The following is a 26,752-nucleotide window of genomic DNA, read 5'->3' on the forward strand; positions in this document are numbered from 1 at the left end:
ATGTCTTACTTGGAAGAAAGATATCTTTATTTAAGCAGGTAAAAGCACAGGCTCAGCAGTAGACACAGTGCTCAAGAGTCACAATTCCGGTGTTCAGAAACAGGTGTCCCAATGAACTTTCCCATCCCCTCCAAGCTTTTAAAAGGAGGTATGGAGTGGTCATTTGAGACTCTCTAGCCTTGTGGGGTGGTTGTATCTGCTCCCATCTGTGAAGGTGGCGCCCGGTTGTAGGCAACAAGACTGCAGCCTCCTGTTCAGGCTCCTGCCATAGCTGTTCAAAGTCTTCCCCAGTCTCCACTAAGGCTTTCTGCTCTGCAGGAAGGTCAGAGAGGGGAAGCCAGCATCCTGCTCTCCCTTCCAAAGTGACTGAAGTGGAAAGGAGAGATTCGCCCCGCATCCTCCAACCCATGTTCCACCAACTCAGCTCTTTCCCTGTTTCTTCCTCCTCCATCAGAGCCGGCCAACCCAAGCTTGATCCCAACAGTGCTGTGTGGCTCATGACAGAGCCCAAGGTACATTAAGAAGAAATGATGTTCTACTGACCAATATCCACCACTCTGTCTCTTGTCCACCTGTGCCAGAAGTCTTCTGAACAGTCAGCTAAATACAATGCATCCAGCAAACTTTGGGAATATATATTACTCAACATGCCTGAGAAGCATAGGAAATGCAAAAGTAAAATAAAAACCATTTGATATCAGAGGCCAGATACATTTTTAATTAGCTCTGATGTAATTTCCAGGTGATGGTAAAGAGGGTGTTGCATTTGTTTCTTTCATTTATTGTTTTGAAATGGGTATCATGTTCACTAATATTTTACTAATTACTGTGTTTACTATTTCCTGTCGTCAGTGCTATTTTTCTAGGGGGAAAAGGTGCCCGAACTCACCACAAATGCCTCCCTTATTCTTTATTAATGGCAATGGTGCCCATCTGAGAGGTGCCAGAACTAAAAAAAAAGCCTGTTGTGCAGTTCTCATTCCCATCAGTAATGTGTGAAAGATGAGTATATAGTTCAAAAAAAAACCTGTGTGAGTGGTAAGGAGTCAATTTCAAAATACAGGCAACTAAAACAATATAGATTTTGTTGGTATCTCTGTTCGGGTCTTCAAAGACCACCTCTCTCCATATGACTCTGTGTTCAGCATCTGAGGCCCTTCTTTGTGTGCCTCCTCCACAAAAGGTCCAGGAGGTGGCAACACGAGAATGGGCCTCCTCTGCAGTGGCTCCCCATCTGTGGAATGCTCTCCCCAGGGAGGTTCAGCTGGCGCCTTCATTATACATCTTTAGGTGCCAGGCGAAAATGTTCCTCTTTAACCAGGCCTCTGGCTGATTAACATTTTATACCTCTATTAAATGTATTTGTGGGAGAGGGGTTATTTCTTTGTGTTTTTTTGTTCTTGTTTTTATCTTGTGCTTTTATACTGCATATTGCATTTGGTGCTTTTATACTGTATTTTTATGTTGTGAACCACCCTGAGATCTGCAGATGAAGGGTGGTATTCAAATTTCATACATAATAATAAGTCACCTTGCATGTAACAGAGCCCAGATTCCGGCAGCTTCTTTGTCAAGTGGCCCATGTAGAACTGACTTCCAAAATGTTCCACATTAATGAAAGCTCCATATTTCAAGAAGCCAGCTTCATAGGGAGTAAATTCCACCCACTCTGCAAACAACCATATAAAAATATTTGTTAAGTACAGTATAATTATTGTGAAAGACAGGTAAGAAATCTAATAAATGAATGATGTAATAATTACACTGTAGGGAACATTGCAATAAAATCTGCATTCTACCTCTCTGTGATAATCATAATTAACCGTTTCAATGGATTTGGAAATCACAACTCCTCATCCCTCTTACAGAAACTCTACACCTATCAGCCAATCACGCATTCCCACCACCCTTCTGAGTAATACCCCTCCCTACCCTCTCACAGGCAGCCCTGTATTTTTGGCTTTTATGGAAGCCGCCCAGAGTGGCTGGGGAGGCCCAGCCAGATGGGCGGGGTATAAATAATAAATTATTATTATTATTATTATTATTATTATTATTATTATTATTATTATATATAAGGGTCTGGTGACTTCTGTTTCAGTGTATCTGAAGAAGTGTGCATGCACACGAAAGCTCATACCAAGAACAAACTTAGTTGGTCTCTAAGGTGCTATTGGACATTTTTTTTTTTTTATTTTTTTAAATGATATTTATTCAAAGTTTCATGAGTACACAAATATAAAAAAAGAAAAAACAGAAAAATACAACAAAATAAAATAAAATAAGAAGAAAAAACAAAGAAAAATACAAATCTCAAATTGCATCTTTTCATTTGCTTATTTCTTGGACCTCCTCACACCTCCCTTTTTGTATTCTAATTTAATTCATTATTCCAGCAAATTCTTCCCATATTTCTCAGTTTTAGTTTAAATGATTTATCTTAACAGTCTATCTTATTAATTAATTCAACATATCCTTTCCATCTTTTACTATATTCTGTTATTCAATTTGCCTTAGTTTCTTTAACCTTATCTTACCTAAAAAACCTTAAAATTTCAAAATTTAAACCATGTTTCTACATAACTCCTTAAATCCTTTCTACTAAAGCCAATTAGTTCCTTTCCAGCATATTTCCTAATATTTCATTAGTGTTACACTAATTCCAAAAATAAAAAGAAATTTTTCTTCTTATAAACTTTTCCTCTAATTTTTATCCAACATCCCTTCTTCCTGGTCACGGGTTATGTCAGTCCCTTCTACCCATTACATCCAGTCCATCAATCTGGTGATCTTATATCCGAGGCCCTTAAGTCTCTTCTATGCCCCTTCTGCAGATTTTCTTGTTCTTGTTTGTGCTTATGCACTTATTTGTCTTTTGTTGGTTTCTTTCGTAGTTTCTTCCCTTTCTCCTTGGGGAGTGGGTCTCCAGAGAACTCCAACCGGTAATAATTTCCATTTTCCTTCATCAGACTAGCCCATTCCTCACAGTCCCACTCCCCGTCATCATCTTTGTAATCCAAAAAGTAGTAATCCAAAAAATAGTTGTCAACCTGTTTCATAGTCCCACCAGAGTTGAGAGCTTCCTTGACTCCAGACACTTCCAGACACACTCCAAGTTCCATCTTCCAATGCAGCGACTTTTGCTCCTGCAGAACTTTGGATCTCTCCGTTTGTATTGTTTGAGGTGTAATCACAACCTCTTCCGTCTTCTTCTGCCCTTGGACTTGCCCTGTCGAACCAGATTCCTGAATTGGTCGCTGTATAGCTTCTTTGTCCTTGTTTCCTGTTAATTCATATTCTCTGGTTACAGCAGTCATCAAGTCCAACTTTTCATTCATCAAGTTCATTTTCTCATGCAGCTGCTCCAGCATAGCATTTGTCTTGCCAAGGGCAGACACCAAAACTTCCTTCCAACTCATTTCTGTTCGAGGTCAAACGTCTGGTCCCACGATCTCAATTTCACAGATGTAAAGTCTCCAAGTAAACTGCAACAACAGACTGACAGGCTCCCTCTAGGGGACACAATTTCTATTTGTATCCATCTTTAAAATGTATCCAACAAAGATTACTTTCGATTTTCAAGTACTTTGTTTCTTTAAAATGCAGAGATGCAGAAAGCGGCGCTGAAGTTAATTTGTTTCTCCTTTTTTAACTATCTGTCAAAGTGCTCCACTTTCAATCAATGGACTTCTCAAACAATTTCTGTCCTGACACCCCGTCCCCAGGTTTGGGACGATGGAAACTTAAATTCCTTTACTCTCCTCCTGCAGGATTAAACAGTCAAATTTTTCCCCCTTTTCTCCTGCTTCCAAGGGGGTTTTATTGGTTATGGATGCAGGAAATTTCCAACTTTAAAATGATTTTCCAGGCTATTAGATTGAAAAGTCTTTGCTTCAGTCTGTTTACAAAAAGCGGAAGGCGGACTTCCTGTTTAAACCTTCCCGCTTCGTTGCCTAATTCACAAATTTAGCAAGTTTCTTGGTCCAATTTTCCGTTTTTACTCACGGGTACTTGATTTAGAGTCCAATTGTCATCAGGAAAAAGTCAGCGCTCTCCGGCGATGGCTGTGCAGCTTCCCTCCGTGAAAGTAGCAATCGGTTTGCCGCACCACGCGCTCACCCCACTTCACTCCGGAGCCCCCAAAAAGGGGTTTCCTCGCGAGTAGAGGAGGTGCTCTTGGTGCTCTGCCGAACCCCACGTTCCCAGGCTTCTCCGCCTGGGATTTCTAGCAGGTCCCCGCCTTCGCCGCGATGGGAAGACCCAATTTCCACGGAGCCCGTTCCTCCAGTCGGAGGAACTCCGCCATTCGCCGATGGCGCTAACCCAGAAGTCTCGGACAATTTTTTTAATATATTTTTTTTATATCTCTCTAACAGCATTCATGCAGCAACTGCTCCACATGGCAGCCATAATGTGTTACTACACCTTCCTAAATGGGTCACCTTCATCTATAGCTGACAGTGAAGTGGAAACTCTCTGTGCAACAAGAGTAATTTACAAAAGAAGCCAATACTCAGGGCTATCACTGTATGGGAGCACTTTCCATGCGATTATTGTTTCAAGTATAGAGCAGGCCTAAAAGGAGGGCGAATGAGTACTCAAGAGCATTCAATGTGGTATCAGACTGACAAGACTTATTAATTGCTCAATATGCAAGAATTCTCTTAGTATTTTGAAACAAAGGTATAATTCTGTATAAAAATGTACACAACTCACAATCTGTGCTGCACCACCGCCAGGAGATTTAGTATCTATTAGTGGGAAAGTGTCAACCAATAGTCTTCACCTGGTCCCCCGCTTTCGAAGCAAGCTCAAATAAATTTGTCCCTACCTTTAAAATCTAGAGTGCTGTATCTTTCTTTGACATTGAGAGCAAGGTAGATGGGAAGTGGGTTCTGACCCAGATTCACAGCCTGTCGTTGATCTGAGAGCTTGTGATGATTGGGCTGTTTGGGAAAAACAGCAGTCAGCAGAAGAGACATTGGCACAAATAAATTTCACAAAGAACCTGTCATAATACATCTTGGCATCCTCATCTTGGGTCAGACCCAGACTTTGCTCCTTACCTATGAGAGGCAACGTTTGCCAATTCCTCCTTCCCAGTGCAGTTGCCAGTACCACCTCGCACCATACTCCAGAGTGCTGGAGATCTTGTTATGGATGCTTTAGCTGAGATGCCTGCATTGCAGGGGATTGGACTAGATGACTCTTGGGTTCCCTACAACTTTACAATTCTATGATTTCCTGACCTCTCCTCTCCAAGCATACCCCATAAATCTGTTCTGGGTCCCCCACAACCTTCCAGATCAAATGTATGGGGCACACAGGAGACATACAGAGAGAGGACAGAAAAACTCCATTGCCCTGCTAAATCTCCTTGTGATGGTGAAAACGGTTCAGTGGATACTGCCCAATATTTTAATATATTTAGATGCAAGCTTGTGTTGTTGTTTCCATCCCAACTCTTCACAACAGGTGTGCTGTCAATGTAAATTAAAGAAATAATAGCAAACACCCTTTCCCCTTTCTGTGCTCAATTTGTTTCATATTTCCCCCATATGCCAGCCCACATTATGCTTCCCACCCACCCCCAAAAAGTATTAATACAATACCTCATCATTAAACATGGATTCAATAATGAGCCCCCAGAGATCTATAAAAGAGAGCTTATATCCATCTCGGTGCCTCTGACAGATTTCCTTTTCATAGTATGTTAAGCGCCTCCGAGAAAAACAGGAAAGCTTGTTTTTCATGACATGTTTCCGAGCATCATTGATATGTGCTTCCAAATCATTTTGCGACCAGTTGGCATCTTCATATAAATTTATCATGGTCCTAAGGAAAATAAATTTAAAAAGGAGAAGCTAAAATTGTAACTGGCCACAGACTTTGGGCAAATACAAATGGGCACTTATCAACTAGCAGCTAATCGTGTTACAGGTGCTCAAGGAATTTTTTGCATCCACGTTCTAAGGCAAACTCACCTGATCTGCACTCCATGGACTATTGTGCAGATCAGAATGTAGCCTTCCTTAGAAAGCTAATTGCTTGAGGTGGTCTGCCTTTTTAAAAAAACTTTTGAAAAAGATAATAATAGCTACTCCAAGCAGTTGGAAAGCACAGCATCTGCCACTGTGCACATTGAAAATGAGACTGTAAATGCCCCTAGAGCAATGGGACACAAGGACATCCCATTTCTCTCAAGGACCCATATTGGTCCCAGAGACATTTGCTCTCAGGAGTATTTGCAGCCCCATTTTCAATCCACTCAGAGGAAGCCATGCTATCACCTGTTTTAAAAAGAAGAAAATAAATGTCAAAAGGCAGGCCCAGGGCCACCCCACAACTGTCTGTCTGTATGTCTTTTTTCTGGGTTAGAATGTTCTTATGGGGGCAGAAATGCAAATTAAAACAGGAACGGAACAGAACAGAATTAAAATGAATACATATGAAAGTGAATTAGACTGAACTGTCTATCCCAAACTCGGCCCTCCAGATGTTTTGGGACTACAAATCCCATCATCCCTGACTATTGGTCATGTTAGCTAGGGATGATGGGAGTTGTAGTCCCAAAACATCTGGAGGGCCAAATTTGGGTGTGCCTGGTCTATCCCTAGTTGATGTGACTATTCAATGAGCAACTCATCTAGAACATCCTGCCAATCAGTTAGCAGCATTTTATCACACATCTGCACCCAATCAACAATCCAGGGAAGCAAAGGACCAGTTAAATTATCCTAACCAATTTTCATAATAAGTTTCCACATCACTTTCATATATAAAACAAGTTTTCACTGAAATACTGTTAGATTCCAAGGATTTTGCAAATCTGATGCAAACAGCAATGAAGGTCATGTTACCCACCCTCTCCTCAAAATAATAATAATAATAATAATAATCTGACTCTTAACTGATTTGGAAGTTGCTAAAGATTCCTAAACAATGTAAGTTGTTGTTGCTTAGGTCGGAAGCTTTTCAAAAGGGTTGCCTATGGTCATATCAAGACAAGGAAACTGATTGTATTGTGTTGCATTGCAGATTGGTCTCAGCATCTGACAATGTTTGAAATGCATATATACAGTACTTCATTTCCCTAGAACTACAGACTCAGTTTTTTATTTCTGTTTTTCTAATCACACTGAGTATATTTTCCATTAATTAATAAATCTGAAAAATGGGAAGGTAGTTGTGGTGACAAGGCTTGGTTCCATTGAATCAAGACCATGAAGTCACCAGGCTTATTTTGTGTTGTTGTTTTTTAAAAAAAGTCCTTGGTAAAATTGCACAAATGAGGCATCTAATCATAAGCCTGCATTTTTTATCAAAGCTTATATATTTCAATCAGGGCCTGTATGTTAAAGATTTTCAAATGTTTCATGCCAGGCAAAAGACCAGCTGCCTAAAAGGCCTTGGCAATGTTTTTCCTCCTAGACAAGGGGCCCCCTGATTTATAGCAGAAAACAATTCTCAAAGTCGTAAAAAAGGAAATTACAGGCTGAGAGCGGACACTGATCCTACATGTTACAGAAGATAAAAAAGCAGAGATAAACATAATTAGGAATGAGTAAATAATAAAATGATACCATGTGCCTCCCAGTAAAATGAGCCATATCTTCTTCCTAAGGTTAAAAAGGCCAAGAGCAATGGAGAGGCATCTAGCTGGCAGAAAAAGAGAGCATTTTAAGGAAATCTTTTAAAGCTGTTTCTTTTTTTAAACTGAGAGAGTTAAAGGGCAATAAATGTTGGGAAGAGCTAATGGGAAAGCAGCTGGCTGGAAAGGAGGGGTGAAAGGAGGGGTGTAAACTGAAGAGGCTTCTTTTGAAGCTGTTTTTTACTGAGTTCCTTTTTTACTTTACAAAGGCCTTATTCCTTTTAAAAGGCTACCTATGATAATGTATTAAATATATTGGCTTAAATGTAATTATGCAAAGGATTTAAGAAATGCTAGATTCTTATTTCATATAGTTGTAAGAGTTTTAACTATCCTGAAATTAAGTCAGCCACCAGCCTAGCCCCCTGCCAGACAGGAGACGCCATAGAGCACTCCTGATATATAGTTGTCAGGCTTTTTGTTTAGAAACCTTCAAATGAAGGAGATCTTTCAATGTTGATGTGAACTCAAGATCCTTGACATCTGTTGAAGATAAAAATTCAAGATTAACTATCTGTTTTGGAAGGCAATAGGGCAAGGAGGGCAAGAGGTGAGCTGGTAATTAAGATTCCTTGTTGAGACACATGTAAGATATATTACTACTTATTTGTCATTTATAGATGGAAGAATATATAGCTCTTTGTGTTCCATAAAAGGACAGAAGGAAGTGGGTGTATCTTTTGTGATTGGTTCTAGCAAACAGCCAATAGGAATTTCAACCAGGCTGATTGGACAGAGGCAGCCACAGGAGGAGCAAGGGGGCTGGATTAAGGAAATATAAGTGCTGGGAGTCGCCGGAGGGAGGTCTAAGGAATTCAGCCGGTGCCTGGACTGATAGGCACATACCTCTGACCGGGCTAGAATTCCAACAGTGGAAGCAGAGCTGATGGTTTCTACGATCCATGGAAATCTGCAGAAAAGTGGCAGAGCTACTGTATTCATTGCTCCATGGAGGCCTGAGGTGAGAAAGCTGATTCTCTGCAGCCAGAAGCTGACCAGAAGAAGCTGAAAGCCAAGCAACGGAGCCCAGGTATGAGATTTTCGGGCTTGGAAGTGTGAATGCAGGTTGATTCATTCTCTGCTTCAAGGGAGCAACGTTTGGGAAAAACAGCTCCGAGAGAGAAGAGCTCTGCATTCCAAACATTCCTGTGGTTAATCCTCTCCAAGGGAAGGAATGCTGTTGCTTAGCAACGAAGGCCAGTTTCAGAGAGGGCTGGAAGTCAGGCTTTGCCTCAGAGAGGCAAAACAGCCTATGTTTTGACTTAGGCCCAAAGGAACTGTTGGAAAGGGACTTTCCAAAGCGGCCAGTGTTATAGCTGCCAGGTGCACAGAGTGTAAACAAGCCAGCTTTTGGATTTTAGAGGCTTGTGTTTGAGAGTCAATGCAAGGACTCAAAATGGATGCCAAGAAGGGGGGAGGCCTGCCTTCTCCACCCTTACTGACCAGTGACAATTATGCATCTTGGTCTATTAAGATGAAGGCCTTGCTGCAGAATCAGAGACTGTTTGGGGTGATTGAGAACCCCATCCCTGCAGCACCAACGCGTGCTTGGGAGTCACAGGATGTGAAGGCCAGAACAGCTATAATTCTGTGCGTGTCAGACTCTCAGCTTATCCATATACAGCATTTAGAGCACGCGAAAGATGTTTGGGACACGCTGAGAAGGACACATCAGAGAGATGCAGGTTCTTCAGCGTTGCTGTATTTTGAGAAGCTGACCAACCTGAGGCTTGCGCCTGATGGAGATGTTCAAGCGCACCTGACGGAAATGAAATTTCTGCGTCAGCAGATGGTGGAACGCAATTTCCGTCTGCAGGAGGAAGTGTTTTGCTTCATGGTGATCAACAGTCTGAATCGGACTTACAAAACAGTTGCCAGTCAGCTGGGGTCTCTCCCAGCAGCTGATCTAACATCGGAAAGGGTCTTTGCCGTGGTTCTTTGTGAACATGACAGACTTGCTGCCCTGGAAGTAAAGGACAGGGGGAGACAAGAACGGAGTTCTGACACCCCCACTGCTGTTGCTACTGGAGGAGACGCTGTAGCTTTGAACGTTGTCCGATGCTACAATTGTGGGCAGACTGGGCATCTTCAGCGGTACTGCAACAAGCCACGTCAGAACAAAGGAGCCAAGGGAAGCTCCACAAAGTCTGAGGCGTCAGACAAAGGTCACACCAAGCCAAAGGCAAAGACTGCAAAGGCTTTGATGTCGCTAAAAGCCACACCAGAAGTGGGAAATTCTTTCGTTTTGGACACGGGAGCGACAGTTCACATGACAGGACACAGAGGACTGTTTTTTACGTTTAAGAAGCAAAGCTTCGCGGTACAACAGGCCAACGGTCAAGAGCTGGAAGCCACCAGAATTGGGACTGTGTATCTTGAAAGTCTGAACTTGACTATAAACAATGTATATTTGGTTCCAGAGTTGAAGTACAATCTGCTCAGCGTTTCGCAGATTGCCAAGAAGGGACTAAAACTGTCCTATGATGATCAACACTGCGAGATCTACAAAGATGGAGAGTTGTATCTTTCTGCCAAAGAGAAAGATGGACTGTATTTGTTGACATTTGATCAAAGTGATTACATGGAATGTAATTCTTGTGATTCTAACATGATTTCTTTTGCAGGTGTAGCCAAGGAGAACACCAAGAAGGTGACCTCGAGGGTCAACAGGGCATTTCAGCGGGTGTATGCTGATGTGATTGGTCCTTTAGCACCATCTAGAGGCAATGCAAAGTATTACCTGATATGTGTTGATTCTTTTACAGGTTTTGTCTGGATTTATCTTTTGGAGAGACCGCAAGAAGCCTTAGAAAGGTTTAAAGAGTTTTGTGATAAGGTTAAAAATATGCATGATGCTGACATAAATTGTCTTTGCACAGATGAGAAGCCAATTTTTCTTTCACAGGATTTCCAGAGGTTCCTGAAGAAGAAAGGGATAAGACACAAAATTGCTAGTTCCGAAGAAGCTTGGAACAGATGTGTCTGTGTTAGGGTGAACAAAGAATTGCAAAAGGGAATGGAAGCGCAATTGCTTAGTTCACATCTGCCACATGAGTACTGGGCTGAGTCGCTGATGTCATTTTGTTATACGTGGTTGAGAAAGTTTTCAAAAGAGTTGGGAAGTTCTCCTTTTGAGAAACTGTTCCACAGAAAACCTTCTGTTGCCCATTTCAAGGTTTGGGTCTCATGTGAGGACAGAAGCTCCGGGTGGAGTAAAGAATGCCAGAGGCATTTTTGTGGGTTATGAAAAGGGTCTCTACAGAGTAATTTTGTCTGAATCTGGTAAGGTGATTCTCACAAAATTTCTAGAGAGTGCTCCTGAACAGGAGAGAGTGATTGTTCACACATTTCCCACAGGTGATGATGATGATTCTGATGATGATGATGATGATGATTTTATTGAGTTCAGTAGTACTGATGATGACAGCGATAGCTCAGACAGCTCAGTTGTCACAGTCATTGAGAGGAAATCTCACATAATGACTAGACCCTCAGAAGAGGAGGATGAACCACTGTTTACAATTGGTACTGGTTCTCCAAAGAGTCCAAAGGTTGAACCAGAAAGCAAAGAAGAGCAGCACCTCTTACGTAGGTCTGAGAGCAACGAAGGGTGTACCACCCAAGAGGTATTCACAAGAGTTTGCTAACTTAGCTGTTGCTGTTGTAAACGACCAAGGTCAAATTGAAGCTGTGTCTGAGTCAGAGACAAAGGCACAACAGAGAGTTGTTAACCAAGGGAATGCAGAAGCACTCATTCCTTGGAAGTCACACAACCAGAGAGGTACATTGGTAAAACCAGTGGCGGGTAGTTCCAAGGGTGGAACTGAAACAACAGGGGAATGTTATAAGTATAACAACTGTTTGTTTTCTTCTCTGGATGACGCTTTGCTCGCAGCACGCATTGATACTTTAGGGGGAGTATGTTATTCTAAAGCAGCAATGCTGCAGCAAGCAAAGGCTCTAGCAGCTCAGTCTGCTGCTTGTGGCTGGAAAGCCAAACAGGAAGTATGTGACTGTTGCCATGAAAACGAAGGGGCAGTCCATTCTCCTTATTGAGCACAGGATGTGAGCTCAGTGTGTGTCATATGACCTGTACAGGATGTACATGGGTGGAGTTAGAAGTTTTCTCTCTGTTTGTTGAAGAGAGCAGACATCTTTTACTGTATGACTGCTAAAGACAGGAATAAAAGCATGTAGTTACATTTCTGTCTGTGTCTGATTCCCCTCCCTGGGGATATGCAGGGAGCAGGGAGGAGGAGAAGCAATTGGTGTGTTTTTCTCACAGCCTGAGGAAAATCGCCGGAACGGACCTCGTGTTGTTCCTGCCGGGAGTCGCCGGAGGGAGGTCTAAGGAATTCAGCCGGTGCCTGGACTGATAGGCACATACCTCTGACCGGGCTAGAATTCCAACAAATACACCTCTTGAATGTATGTTAAATAATTTTAAGAAAGCCTTCTCAGGGGCATATGGAGTCAAAATGACGCCAGAGCGCTTGAGAACGTTATGTGAACTAGAATGGCCAAAACAAAATACTGAATGGCCATCTCAGGGAACCTTTGATATAAATTTAGTAAGTAAACTTTGGTCTAATATCGCCAAAGAAACTGGAGGGTGCCCAGAACAATTTTCATATATAGATTCCTGGCTGAGCACATTAAATAAAAATCCTCCATGGATAAGGGAATGCAAAGTCAAACGATGCAAATTATTGGCTGTAAAAGCCGAAGCTAGGAAAGGAATCTTGCCAAATAAACTCAAACCCATTTTTGAGGGACCAGAGGAAGAGGTGCTTCCACCTCCACCCTATGCTCCACATCGAAGGGAGCCTAATCCAAACACTCCACCAGTTGTAACCCCAAGGCAAGAAACTGGAATGAATAATGGGGGTGGAGTCACAGAGCTTGATTCCTTGATAGATTATGATAAATATCTTCAGGAGGCATTGGAGTCCTATAATAAAGCCCAAGCAGAAGTGGTTATTCCACCTGTGACTCCTAATAGACCTCCATCTACAGTCTCCTTTAGTGGAACAACTGATTGCCCACCCCAAACCCCTGTACATCCAAGTCCCAGAGAAATATTACAGAAGTTACAGGGAGACCTTGATCGGTCAGCAAGCAATACAGCCAGGCGTATAAAGCTGCTAAAAGAACGCCTTGGGACAGATACCATCCCCTATGATTTGAGGCCCCTAGAGCAAAGCGAAGAGAAAGGTCACGTAGTAGCCCCTCTTAGAAGAGTATTTGATGCACTTGAGGAGCCTGTGCTGGTTAACGGGCAACCCGGACCACGGCCACCTCGAACTTCGACCCTGCAATATATTCCATTCACGACTACGGATCTGATGAATTGGAAAACACACACCCCATCTTTTGCAGAAAAACCTCAGGCTATGATGGACTTGGTGACTTCAATAGTAAATACTCATAGCCCTACTTGGACAGATTGTCGCCAGCTCCTAAATACTCTTTTCACCACTGAGGAAAGGAGAGACATAATTGAAAAGGCACAGATATATTTGCGTGAGCAAGCCAGAGTGGGAAATATTTTTAATATTGATCGTCATCTTCAGGACAACTTTCCCTTGGAAGATCCTAATTGGGATCCAAACAATGCAATTCACCTAGCCAGACTTACCACCTACCGCCAGACACTTGTGCAAGGTATCCGCAGGACATGCCAGAAGCCCACTAATATATCTAAAGTCTCAGAAGTAGAACAGAAACCAAATGAGAGTCCGGGAGACTTTTTAGAGAGGCTGCAGGAAGCCTATCGTATATGGACTCCTTTTGACCCTGAAGCCCCTGAAAACAGCAGAATGATTACTGCTACATTTGTGGCCCAGTGCGCTTCTGACATTCGTAAGAAAATTCAGAAATCAGAAGGATGGGAAGGGATGCTGATGAGCCAAATTATGGCCATTGCACGCCGAGTTTATCGGAATAGGGATGAGGCTGAGAAACAAGAGAAGAAGAAGTGGCAGAAGGAAAAGATGGTAATGCTAGCCACAGCAGTGAAGCAAGACCACCGCCCCTTAAATGGAGGGAGAGGGCGAGGAAAGAATCCACCACTGGGAAGGAATCAATGTGCGAATTGCAAGAAGGAGGGTCACTGGAAGCGGGAGTGTCCTGAACCCTTGAGGTTGGAAGAAGTACGCCCAGGCCCAGGCCCAGGCCCAGGCCCCGGCCCAAGAAACCAGGGACGGGGACGGGGAATGATCCGAGATGGAAGATATCAGAGACCTGGACAGGGACGGAGTAGAGACAATTTCATTGGACTGGCAGAAGAGGATTTTACCCAAGACTAGGAACGACCGGACTCCATAAAGTTAGGCTTCTAGGAGCCCACGGTCACGATTCAATTAGGGAGCCATTTAATAGACTTTATGATAGATACTGGGGCTGAATACTCAGTACTCCCAGAACTATTGCAGAAAAAGGCATCCAAAAGTGTAGTCATTAAAAGTGCCACTGGACAGTCAGCTAAGAGGTCTTTCCTCCAACCTTTGGAATGCCAGATTGGGGGACATCGTTTAACCCATCAGTTTTTGTATATACCTGAGTGTCCAATACCTCTCTTAGGCAGAGATATGCTGTCCAAATTGCAGGCCCAAATCACCTTCACTCCTCGAGGTCCAGAAATGAAACTGCCATCAAAAGCAGCAGGAATAATTACCCTCTCAGTACCTAAGGAACAATCATGGCGCCTAATGTCAGCCTTGCAAGTCCAACCCACATTGGATACAGAATTAAACAAGCTCCTCCGAACTCTACAGGTGCCACCAGGAGTATGGGCCGAAAATAGCCCACCAGGAATGGCTAAGAATATAGCTCCAATTATAGTAACCCTAAAACCTATGGCTACCCCTGTATCTGTAAAGCAATATCCCTTACCCCGGCGAGCAGCAGAGGGCATCCAGAAACATTTGGACCGCCTATTAAAATATGGTCTGCTTAAGCCATGCCAATCAGAATGGAACACACCCCTTTTGCCTGTTCGAAAACCTGGGACAGATGAATACAGGCCAGTACAGGACTTGAGGCTCGTAAACCAGGCTATCGAGACCTTGCACCCAAATGTACCAAACCCATATACCTTGCTGAGTTTGATCCCACCAGAAGCAACATTTTTTACTGTATTGGACTTGAAAGATGCATTCTTCTGTTGCCGGCTGGCACCACAGAGCCAACCTATATTTGCCTTCCAGTGGGAAGACCCTTTGACAGGAACAAAAGGCCAGCTAACCTGGACAAGATTGCCCCAGGGATTCAAAAATTCCCCAACTTTATTTGGCACTGCCTTGGCGAGGGATCTAACAAGTTACCCCTCAATACCGGGAGAAAAGGTGGTTCTGCAATATGTGGATGATCTTATACTAGCGGCAAAGGATTTTGATACCTGTAAAGAAGGGACAGAGGAACTGCTCCACTTGCTCTGGGAAGCTGGCTACCGAGTTTCCCAGAAAAAGGCACAGTTATGTTTAGAAAAGGTCAAATATTTGGGCTTTGACATCTCACACCAACAACGAGCATTGAGACCAGAGAGGAAAGAAGCTATTTGCCTTATCAAGGAACCTACCACAAGAAAACAACTTAGAGGATTCCTGGGAACAGCAGGGTTTTGTAGACTATGGATACCTGATTTCAGCAGTCTGGCCAAGCCCTTACATGAAAGCACTCGAGGTGCAGAAAAGGACCCCTTCGTATGGGGACCTGAGCAGAAACAAGCCTTTTTACTTATCAAACAACGACTTATGGAGGCACCAGCCCTTGGATTGCCTAATTCGGAAAAACCCTTTCAGCTGTATGTACATGAACAGAATGGGATTGCAGCGGCAGTCCTGACCCAGAGATTAGGAAGTTGGAACCGTCCAGTAGCTTATTTGTCTAAACAATTGGACTCAGTAGCAAAAGGATGGCCTCCATGCCTAAGGGCAGTAGCGGCCACTGCAAGCCTTGTCAAAGAAGCTGATAAATTTACCTTCGGCCAGACGATGTATGTGAATGTACCTCATGCTGTTCTGACACTCATGGAATATAAGGGTAGTTATTGGCTAACGAACCCAAGGATGGCTAGATACCAAGGCCTATTGTGTGAAAATCCCAGGATTCATCTACGAGTAGTGAATATGCTCAATCCAGCGACTTTGCTGCCCCTACCAGAGGTAGATGATGAAGAATCACATGATTGTCTCCAAATAATGGATGAAGTTTATTCCAGTAGACCTGATCTGAAAGATGAGCCATTGAAAAATCCAGATGTTGTATATTATACTGATGGTAGCAGTTACCTGCATGAAGGTGCCAGACGAGCAGGATATGCTGTGGTCACCAATGAGGAAGTTGTGGAAGCTGAAGCTTTGCCTGCTGGCACCTCAGCACAAAAAGCTGAACTTATAGGTTTAACTAGAGCTCTGCAATTGGCAGCCGGATGTAAGGCAAACATCTATACTGATTCTAAATATGCCTTCTTAACCCTGCATGCACATGGAGCTCTATGGAAAGAAAGAGGTCTAATCGGAGCCCACGGGAAGGCCTTGAAATATGGACCTGAAGTAGAAATCCTGTTAGAAGCAGTATGGGCTCCAGAACAGATTGCTGTAATGCACTGCAAAGGTCATGGACGAGGAAGGGATCCAATAACCAGAGGAAATCATGCTGCTGACAAAGCAGCCCGAGAGGCAGCCCTAAAGCCTGTGGGAGGATTTATAGCAGCCCTCATACCAGAGATAGTTCCAGAAGAAGTTAAACCTCACTATACCCCAGAAGAGAGGAAGTGGGCTGAACAGGAAGGAGCGGTTGTGAAGGACGGTTGGATGATCCTGCCGGACAATAGGATTTATGTACCTCATCATCTAGCAGGCACAATTGTAAGAAATTATCATGAATCTACTCACCTTGGCGGTACTGCAACCAGAGAGAGTCTCAGTCGGAAGTTGTATATTATTAATCTATCACAATTAGCAACTTGCATTTCACAGAAATGTGTTCTTTGTGCTAAAAACAATCCCAGGCAGGGACCGGTACAACCTCCTGGAATTCAGCATGTGGGATACGTCCCCATGGAAAGCCTAATTGTGGACTTCACAGAGCTGGTCCCTTCTAAGGGATTCAAGTATCTCCTTGTGTTTGTAGATACTCTTACCGGATGGGTTGAAGCTTTTCCCACCCGAACTGAAAAGGCACGAGAGGTAACTAAGAGACTCCTCACTGAATTGATCCCAAGGTTTGGATTACCTAGATGCATTGGAAGTGATAATGGGCCAGCGTTCATTGATCAAGTAGTACAAGATGTATGTCGAGTCCTACAAGTAAAATGGAGACTGCATGCAGCATATAGGCCTCAGAGTTCAGGGAAAACTGAAAGAATGAATCGGACTCTGAAAACCCAATTGGCAAAATTAACCCAGGAAACGGGATTGGGATGGGTAGATGTGTTACCCATAACACTGTTTCGTGTTCGGTGTGCACCCACAAAAAGACTTAAGTTGTCACCTTTTGAGCTCCTGTATGGGAGGCCGCCCTCCTTTGTTCAGGATATTCCAGCTGACCTTAAACAAATAGGAGACTATGTGACACAGGGACAAGTGCAATCTCTCTCCCGTGTTTTTGTTTCTCTTAACAGGTGGGCCCTCGAGCGCACGCCGTGCAGCATTGCCGAGCCGATTCATCAGTTCCAGGCTGGCGATAGCGTATGGGTGAAAGAGTGGAAACGCGATCCACTTGCACCTAAGTGGCGTGGACCTTACACCGTCTTGCTCTCTACTCCAACAGCGGTGAAGGTAGCTGAGGTGACCCCCTGGATTCATCACTCTCGTTTGAAGAAGTCCGAAGGCAGTTGGACGTGCAAAGGTGACCCCTCTAATCCTTTAAAACTAACTCTCTCCAAAAACCCCTGTATCTAGCCCTACCGGGAACGGGCTAGGTCACGGGCAACATTTAGACGACCGGCCTGCTGCAGCCACAACCTGGAAGCTGGCTGACCTGCGCACGCCTGAAGCTTGAGGAGCGTCTGAACCAGCGACTGTGAACGGGAAGATTCTCTTATACAATTGATTGACTGCCCCCTTGTGGAACAATTATAAAGGATATTACTCATTGGGGATCCTCGGGATATATGTTTTGGTCTTGGTGGTTCCCCATTTCTGTCACTGGGGGAATTATATTGGGGCTAATATTTATTTGCTATCACAATAAGGTAATCTTTTGTGGAAGGAATGCATATGCTAGACATCAACATGATTTTATTATTAATCCTGATCCCTTGGGAAGGGGAAGGGTCCTTGAATCTGACCAAATTTGCTAAATATGGATTCCGCCATGACCACAATATGTGGGTAGGCTTAGCTGAGATGGTAGCCAATGTTGCAAATAGGACTAATTGCCTTGTTTGCTCTCTTGGGCCAGATGATTCAGAGGGAGGTATGCCCTTATTACCAATACCATTAAGTGCCATTGGTATGGTAAGCGAAATGCCACACCAAACAGAAGTACAGAATTTCCCCGGATGGAACTCAACTAAACCAATACGAGTTATACCTGTACAAGGGGAAATCTGTGTGCATAAATCATCAGGTGCAGCTGATCCTACCATGATAGGCTCTTCTCATTGCCACTATACTTGGGATTATATTAAGAATAGTCAAACCTGGGCAAACGGTACTACCTATCGAACTCGGAATACCTTGCCCTGTGCACCTCCTTTTATTCATGCATGGAAAGTGGTATGGAACATAACTGTGACAGAAAAAGGCAATCTAACATACTGCACTGTGAACTCTCTACCCCTTTTGATATTTCGCCTTCTGCACTCCACGTACCAAAAACCTCAGACCCGATGGTTGTGGTGGATATGTGGAGAATGGGCATACAAGAAACTCCCTTCCAAATGGAGTGGGACTTGTTTCTTGGGATGGGTATTACCACCAATGTGGATTATGCCCACTAGTTCGGCCAAGCGTACACGAAGAAACGCTGATATTTCTCATATAGCAGGAGGAAGTACCCAAAGTTGGAGCGATACTGATGATTGGCCACCAGAGCGCATCATAGCCTATTATGATCCTGCCTCCTGGAATCCTGGTGAGCTCATACAAGGGGCACGGGATCCTATTTATAATCTAAACAGAATAATTCGATTGCAAGCAGTAGTGGAACTTGTAACCAATGCAACGGCCCAGAGTTTGAGACTTATTGCACAACAGTTGGATGAAAGTAGAGCCGCCATTTTGCAGCTGAAAATGGGAATGGATTATGTACTTGCCAGGCAGGGAGGCCTATGTGGAGTCTTGAACTTGACAGGGAATGCCTGTTGCTTTAACATTTCTGATAATGGTGAGGCAATCCGTGTGTTGGCCACAAAGATGGAGAATATAGCACATGTCCCAGTACAAACATGGGAAGGATGGGATATGGGATGGCTCACCAATTGGTTACCTAATGTCGCAGGACTCAAAGGGATACTATTGTCTTGCTTGTTTTTCTTGACAGTAGTAGTAATGGTTTTATGTATGATGCCATGTATCATTTCATGTTTTAGAAGTACAATTAGCAAGATGATTTCAAATGAAACTTTACCTCATATCATGGCCCTATACAGAGCTTTACCTCAGGAATATGATGAAGGTCAAGCTATCAAGGACACTTGGGATGAAGGTCCTTGAGCTTGAAAGGGGGGAATGAGGCATCTAATCATAAGCCTGCATTTTTTATCAAAGCTTATATATTTCAATCAGGGCCTGTATGTTAAAGATTTTCAAATGTTTCATGCCAGGCAAAAGACCAGCTGCCTAAAAGGCCTTGGCAATGTTTTTCCTCCTAGACAAGGGGCCCCCTGATTTATAGCAGAAAACAATTCTCAAAGTCGTAAAAAAGGAAATTACAGGCTGAGAGCGGACACTGATCCTACATGTTACAGAAGATAAAAAAGCAGAGATAAACATAATTAGGAATGAGTAAATAATAAAATGATACCATGTGCCTCCCAGTAAAATGAGCCATATCTTCTTCCTAAGGTTAAAAAGGCCAAGAGCAATGGAGAGGCATCTAGCTGGCAGAAAAAGAGAGCATTTTAAGGAAATCTTTTAAAGCTGTTTCTTTTTTTAAACTGAGAGAGTTAAAGGGCAATAAATGTTGGGAAGAGCTAATGGGAAAGCAGCTGGCTAGAAAGGAGGGGTGAAAGGAGGGGTGTAAACTGAAGAGGCTTCTTTTGAAGCTGTTTTTTACTGAGTTCCTTTTTTACTTTACAAAGGCCTTATTCCTTTTAAAAGGCTACCTATGATAATGTATTAAATATATTGGCTTAAATGTAATTATGCAAAGGATTTAAGAAATGCTAGATTCTTATTTCATATAGTTGTAAGAGTTTTAACTATCCTGAAATTAAGTCAGCCACCAGCCTAGCCCCCTGCCAGACAGGAGACGCCATAGAGCACTCCTGATATATAGTTGTCAGGCTTTTTGTTTAGAAACCTTCAAATGAAGGAGATCTTTCAATGTTGATGTGAACTCAAGATCCTTGACATCTGTTGAAGATAAAAATTCAAGATTAACTATCTGTTTTGGAAGGCAATAGGGCAAGGAGGGCAAGAGGTGAGCTGGTAATTAAGATTCCTTGTTGAGACACATGTAAGATATATTACTACTTATTTGTCATTTATAGATGGAAGAATATATAGCTCTTTGTGTTCCATAAAAGGACAGAAGGAAGTGGGTGTATCTTTTGTGATTGGTTCTAGCAAACAGCCAATAGGAATTTCAACCAGGCTGATTGGACAGAGGCAGCCACAGGAGGACCAAGGGGGCTGGATTAAGGAAATATAAGTGCTGGCCAGAATGGCAGGAGGCCAGGCCAGAGCTTGGTAACCATACCACTGTGCCTCTCATTTATTTGTCTGACAAATAAATTATTATTTTAATTTCTCTATTGCTGCGTTGAATATTTCATTCCAGCTAAGCGTTAACCACAAGCAGGGTGCTACACAAATTCAGCATAAATAATGGTTTTATAAAGTGACTGTTATGCTAAACAAAGGAGGAATGGCAGGGGCTATCCAAGGGAGGTACAGAAAGGCTTGCTTCTATTTCATGTGGTACAAAGTTTTCCATGGATGTTGAACGCTAAAGAACAACTGAAGGGATACACATAAAATGTGCTGTCACCTCATGTGATTACCCCATGGCAGAAGGTTGTAAGGAAATTCTGCAGGTCTGGATACATCCCTAATAGTTTTGCTCCAGGTTCTCCTTACCATGTTGTGCCAGATAAACCAGCGGTGTATGAAATACAGTCTAAGAGATTCAGCTTCTGGAGAGCTAATAGGCTGCCGTACATCGCAGTCATGGATCTTACACCACCTGCTGTTGTCATCACAGCCACAATGGGAACCTGAATAAATTTGAGAGCAGTTATTCACAAATTTGCAAAAGTGGGAAGATTGAAGGATTGAGCAGAATCACACACACTTTTTTTTTAACAAAAAAGCTCAATCACATATCCAAAAGCCTCATCAGGGATGGAAGATTCTATCAATTTCAGTTTCTCTCACTTAAATTGAGTTCACTACATTTCCACTTATCTATATATTTAAATAAAATGTTCTCACAATATTCGCCAGCATTTTAGTACACATCTTTATATGCAATTTTGCCAAAGATACACAGTTTTTGTTGAAGAACTGCATCACAAAATGAGGAGAAATGTGGATCTTGGTTTTGGTTCTGGTACCTCGGCTATGGAATGCCCTCCCCATTTCCATTTGCTGAGCACCATGCTTCATTTTGGCCTTTAGTGAGGAGGCATCAAAATGGAAGGCGCAGGAACTGCTGCTGCTGCTTGGGCTGCCTCCTAAGTTGTCTGTTTCCCAGCTTGCTCACATGAAAGCACAGGTGAGTTGGGGGAGATGGCAGCAGCTGTGGAGCATTACACAGATGCTGACAGCATCCCCAAAACGCAGGGCACTGAAGTGTTGAAGTGAGGGTCCTAGGAAATTAATGAGTGAACAGAAGCTGAAGGTGTAAAAAGGACAAGCCAATACTCTTGTGGAAGGAAGGAGAGAGAGAAAAAGTGAAGGCAGAAGGATAAGTGGGTCGGCTGCAAGCACAGCCAGAGCAAAGAATGATTAAGAGCAATTCTGGGTTGTTCAGAGTTATGCCAAACCAGGAAGCAAACACAGTACAATACCATAGGCTGGTGAAGAGAACCGATACACTACTGGGGGGAAACCACATGGTGTAGGTAGGCAGGAAAGCTCTACATTATGGGATATGAGATAGGAAATGTGTCCTGTGGTGAAAAGGGATTTCCAAGAGCTAGTAGTACAAGTCCCCCCAGGTAGTCCTGGGACTCTCAGGATCCTTGGGACCTAAAGAAGATTATTTCTGACAATGGTGAATACAGGCAAGTGTATAATAATGCACACTAGGGCAAACAAATCTTAACAGAATCATTTATCAACTTCTGCTCACACAATCTAGGCTTCTCACTCTTTTTCTGTCTCCATACACCTCCCCACAGTGTGGGGAGCTTTAGACTTCCAGAGCTCTCCCTTCAGGGCCCAACTCTCCACACATCCTCCTCCCACTAGGGATTAACTTTAAAGATGTGTACGGCAAACAATTATTTTATGCTACAATAGTATACATGAATGTGTAAGATATTATGCATGAATTAGGCCATATGAAATAGACCTTCTTGGTAGTGGCACCCGCCCTGTGGAACGCCCTCCCATCAGATGTCGAGGAAATAAAAACTATCTTGACATTTAGAAGACATCTGAAGGCAGCACTGTTTAGGGAAGTTTTTAATGACTGATGTTTTAATGTACTTTTAATCTTTGCTGGAAGCCGCCCAGAGTGGCTGGGAAAACCCAGCCAGATGAGAAAGATATAAATTATTATTATTATGCATGGATATGAACATGTGGCATGGACATATATGAATCCCTTTGCCACCGTTTTCTCTGCTCATCTTACATTGTGGTGGACATTATACCTCATCATCCTGCAGATCATCTTGAAGATTAAGAGCATTTTTCAAAGCAGCAGCAACGTATTTCTTGCGCTTAAAAATGAAGTCCCGCTCCTCTGGGCATACATCAAATCCCAAGCGCACGTCCAGGTCATTCTGGCTAAATGATACAAACTCATATCATAAACCTGAGCAGCTAAATACACATAATATATGCATTATGATTTGAAGAAATTCCAGCACTCCAATGTTTGCTGTCAACAATTTGTATTTGGTACCATTTGACATGTAAAGGTATGCAGTATTTAACAGCAGTTGATAAAGAACTTGGAACCATATTTCACATTTGATTGGTGAGTTTATAAAATTTCATATTTGGAAACTGCCAAAGTTGAAAACAATGAAGAGCTGCCAACCAGTTTAAAGAATCTAGAAGGTGGAAGTAAAAATCCTAGATTCAAATCTGAGTTTATTTTTGTTTATTTTAAAAAATCTGTTCAAAATCCGAATGACAAAAAGAAATTGTGTCAAATTTTGAAAAATTGTCACTGCTCTAGCCTGAAACATCAGAAGTTGAACCCATGCCTTCCCCCATTCCTACACAAAGTGCTTTAGCACTACATGCATACCTATAAAAGCCAAGTAGAGAAGGATGTTCAGAAGGGAAGGTTACTTTTAAAGCAATTTCAGAAAGCTGCAAATTCTGTGAAATTTTAGACACACACACACACACACACACACACACACACACGGCAAAGATTGAACTGCAAAGTCACTGCAAGGAGAAAAATGCTTACCAGTTTTCTGCTGTCACAAATACATTATATGCTTTGTCCTATAATAAAAATAAAAAAGTTATGATTTCCATAATCTTCAAAAGAATTTTGTTTGTTCTCCTCCTTTATTAGTCCAACCTGATGATCATAATAAATAATAAGTTGAACCATCCTAACGTGATGTCTTGCAATTCATTGCTCTCGGACTCCATCAGTTCAGTTTACACAAGGGAAGTATGCTTTACAAAATGCATATACAGTGGTACCTCGGGTTACATACGCTTCAGGTTACATACCCTTCAGGTTACAGACTCTGCTAACCCAGAAATAGTGCTTCAGGTTAAGAACTTTGCTTCAGGATGAGAACAGAAATCGTGCTCCGGCGGCGCGGCAGCAGGAGGAGGCCCCATTAGCTAAAGTGGTGCTTCAGGTTAAGAACAGTTTCAGGTTAAGAACGGATCTCCGGAACGAATTAAGTACTTAACCCGAGGTACCACTGTAACAGTAACTTACAACATTCATGCAACAGACCATTCAGGGAGTTAACTTCAGGTTATGAAGAATAAGCCCATAGATGCAGGTTCAGTGCTTATCCATTCTCTGACCTGTTTCAGATTTCAAACCTGTAACACTCACAATGTCCATCTCTGTGTATCTGCTGCACCTTTGTACACTGCATTTTGCCCCTATCTCAGAACTCCTTTCAAGCTTACACTGGCTCCCTGCATGCAAAATGGCTGCTTCATTCATTTCAACAGAACGCCAAATCTGCATGCAAATTATTTCAGACCAATGGATCAACTCTCTCTATTAAAAATAATGGGGAGTCCTTTGCATACAAAAGGTTTGAGCACATACAGATCCCACCACTGGAAGAATCAACGGTCAGCTACAATCCAGACAAGCAAATTACTAAACCACATTTTCTCCATTTACAGGTAGGTAGCTGTGTTGGTCTGCCGTAGTCAGAACAAAATAAAAAAATTCCCTCCAGTAGCACCTTAGAGACCAACTAAGTTTGTTATTGGTATGGGCTTTCATGCGCATACACATTTCTTCAACCTTCCTGACCAGGTGCTCTCCAGATGTTCTGGACTACAACCCACATAGAAAACAAAATAAAATTGTTTGCAATCAGGACTCACGTTTGATATTTCCACTCTCTCTCCTATGCGAAGCTGATTCAAGGGCAAAGTTAGGGAGTTCGTGTGCCCTTTATCTGAACACTGAAGAAGGAAAAACAAATGGTCACAACACAATATGTTTTTAAAACCAAAAGGCATATTGCTTACCTAAAAGTTGCCTGTCTCCTACTTCAATGACTAGAGAGCAGAATTACTAGTAATGGATATATTGTGTAAACAGCACAAATTAAATTACAGAATTCTGTTCAGAATTCCTCCCTTTGCATCATTTTTTCCTATTATTATTCTTATTAGAATACCTTTTTATTGGATTTCATAAACAAGAATCATAGGAATAATGAATGACACAAATAAATAGACCAGGTTTTCGCATGTCATTTGTGTATCACAAAAATAGCATATTAAATTTGCAGTAATATCTACAGCAAATGGTTCATTATTAGTGCTCAATGTATAAGCTCTAAGTTCATGAATTTGTTTAAACAGAAACAAAGGGGAAACATGTCAACTATAGTTTATTTGTTAATCTCTCAAGGAGGGATATTTCCCAAACTGTTTTGTACCAATGGTCTAATGTTGTGCCAGAAAGGTCTTTCCAGTGTCTGGTTATGTTGCTTACTAATAAATAAATAAATGGCTTACTAACTCTTTATTGTGTAAATCCAGATTGCTGCCTTGAAATATATTTAATAAAGCTCATTCTAGTTTGACTTCCAATTGTTTTATTAATTTCTTTAAATATCAAATTCCAGAAAGGCTGGATTTTTGTACATTCCCACCACATGTGGAGATTTCATTCATTCATTCATTCATTCATTCATTCATTTTGTATACAACCCTTTGTAGATCTCAGGACGGTTCACAGCATAAAAATACAAGTCCCACCAGCAATGTGGTGAGGCATCAGAATGAATCAATGTCAGCTTCCTGGGGAGTTATCATTTGTTTTTATTAGACATAATAGGGCCCAGATGTATTTAAGATTTTACTAAATATTCATAACTAAGTCCCATCAAAAGCATTAGGACAACTAATTTCTATTCGTTTTAGTGGGTCATGACTAAGCATGGATGAATTTGTCAATATCATTTTCTCTTTGTTTCTCACTATTCCCATATTTAGTTCAGTTCTCAATAGTTCACCAATCTCCATTTTTAAAATAGCATGCTAGTGCTTTTTTGCCTAATATACACATTTTTGCAAAACCATTTCCCCTAATATAATGCCTTTTTCTATATTGTTTTCATGAATATATGCATTTGTCTGCACATCTTACCCTTGCAGATGCATTCTTGGCACACATTACTTGACTGGAAAACTGCATTGCAAAATTCAGAGAAGCACACATTTTGCAGGATGACTGTGCTTTGGTTTGTGTACTATTTCAGAAACCATAAATTAAGTAAATTCATTAAACACAAACTGAACTGAATTTCTTTTCCATCTCTATGATCAAGTGTAACTGATCATTATATTTTGCATTGACTGATAAGCAATTGATACAGGAGCACCTGATTCTAGGTCCTTTAAACCTAGCTCGCTGCATTCCAAACATCTGAATGTGTGACGCCTGCACAGGGAATCTCTTAAGTACAGTACAATGGAACATGCTATTCTTAAAAGGCTAGCTTTTGCATTTCTTTGTTTGTTTGAAAGCAACTACTATGGCCTCATTATGACTGCATAAAACTAATTACGAATACGTAACCTGGAGGTGGGAGGGACACGGGTGGCGCTGTGGGTTAAACCACAGAGCCTAGGACTTGCCAATCAGAAGGTCAGCGGTTCGAATCCCCACGACAGGGTGAGCTCCCATTGCTCGGTCCCTGCTGCTGCCAACCTAGCAGTTCGAAAGGACGTCAAAGTGCAAGTAGATAAATAGGTACCACTCCGGTGGGTAAACGGCGTTTCCGTGCGCTGCTCTGGTTCGCCAGAAGCGGCTTAGTCATGCTGGCCACATGACCCGGAAGTTGTATGCCGGCTCCCTCAGCCAATAAAGTGAGATGAGCGCTGCAATCCCAGAGTCGGTCACAACTGGACCTAATGGTCAGGAGTCCCTTTACCTTTTTAACCTGGAGGTCACATTTTTGCCAAATACAGAGCTGGGCATTGCAGGATAGGGTGCAGCTTCCATGTTTGGTGGGGCATTCACTATTGTGCCCACCTCCCTCTCTATTTCCCATAGCTTCTGTTGCCTCTCTCCTAGTTTCAG

The 26,752-nt window shown here is 42.4% G+C and overlaps 1 protein-coding gene across 1 annotated transcript in view; it reads right to left on the reverse strand.

Annotated features, from left to right (window-relative positions):
• LOC310852186 (cytosolic phospholipase A2 epsilon-like) overlaps nucleotides 1-26,752 on the reverse strand; it is a 48,047-nt gene that overhangs the window by 7,067 nt on the left and 14,228 nt on the right. Inside the window, exons 10-17 of the mRNA XM_083755118.1 lie at nucleotides 24,541-24,621; nucleotides 23,417-23,454; nucleotides 22,644-22,779; nucleotides 20,902-21,038; nucleotides 5,613-5,835; nucleotides 4,832-4,946; nucleotides 1,532-1,669; nucleotides 544-651 (exon numbers count right to left, since the gene is read on the reverse strand). Coding sequence (XP_083611244.1) covers nucleotides 544-651; nucleotides 1,532-1,669; nucleotides 4,832-4,946; nucleotides 5,613-5,835; nucleotides 20,902-21,038; nucleotides 22,644-22,779; nucleotides 23,417-23,454; nucleotides 24,541-24,621 — 976 coding nt within the window. The remainder of the gene's footprint in view (nucleotides 1-543; nucleotides 652-1,531; nucleotides 1,670-4,831; nucleotides 4,947-5,612; nucleotides 5,836-20,901; nucleotides 21,039-22,643; nucleotides 22,780-23,416; nucleotides 23,455-24,540; nucleotides 24,622-26,752) is intronic.

The sequence above is a fragment of the Podarcis gaigeae genome, assembly GCF_964106915.1.
Source record: "Podarcis gaigeae genome assembly, chromosome: 1".
NCBI lineage: Eukaryota > Metazoa > Chordata > Lepidosauria > Squamata > Lacertidae > Podarcis > Podarcis gaigeae.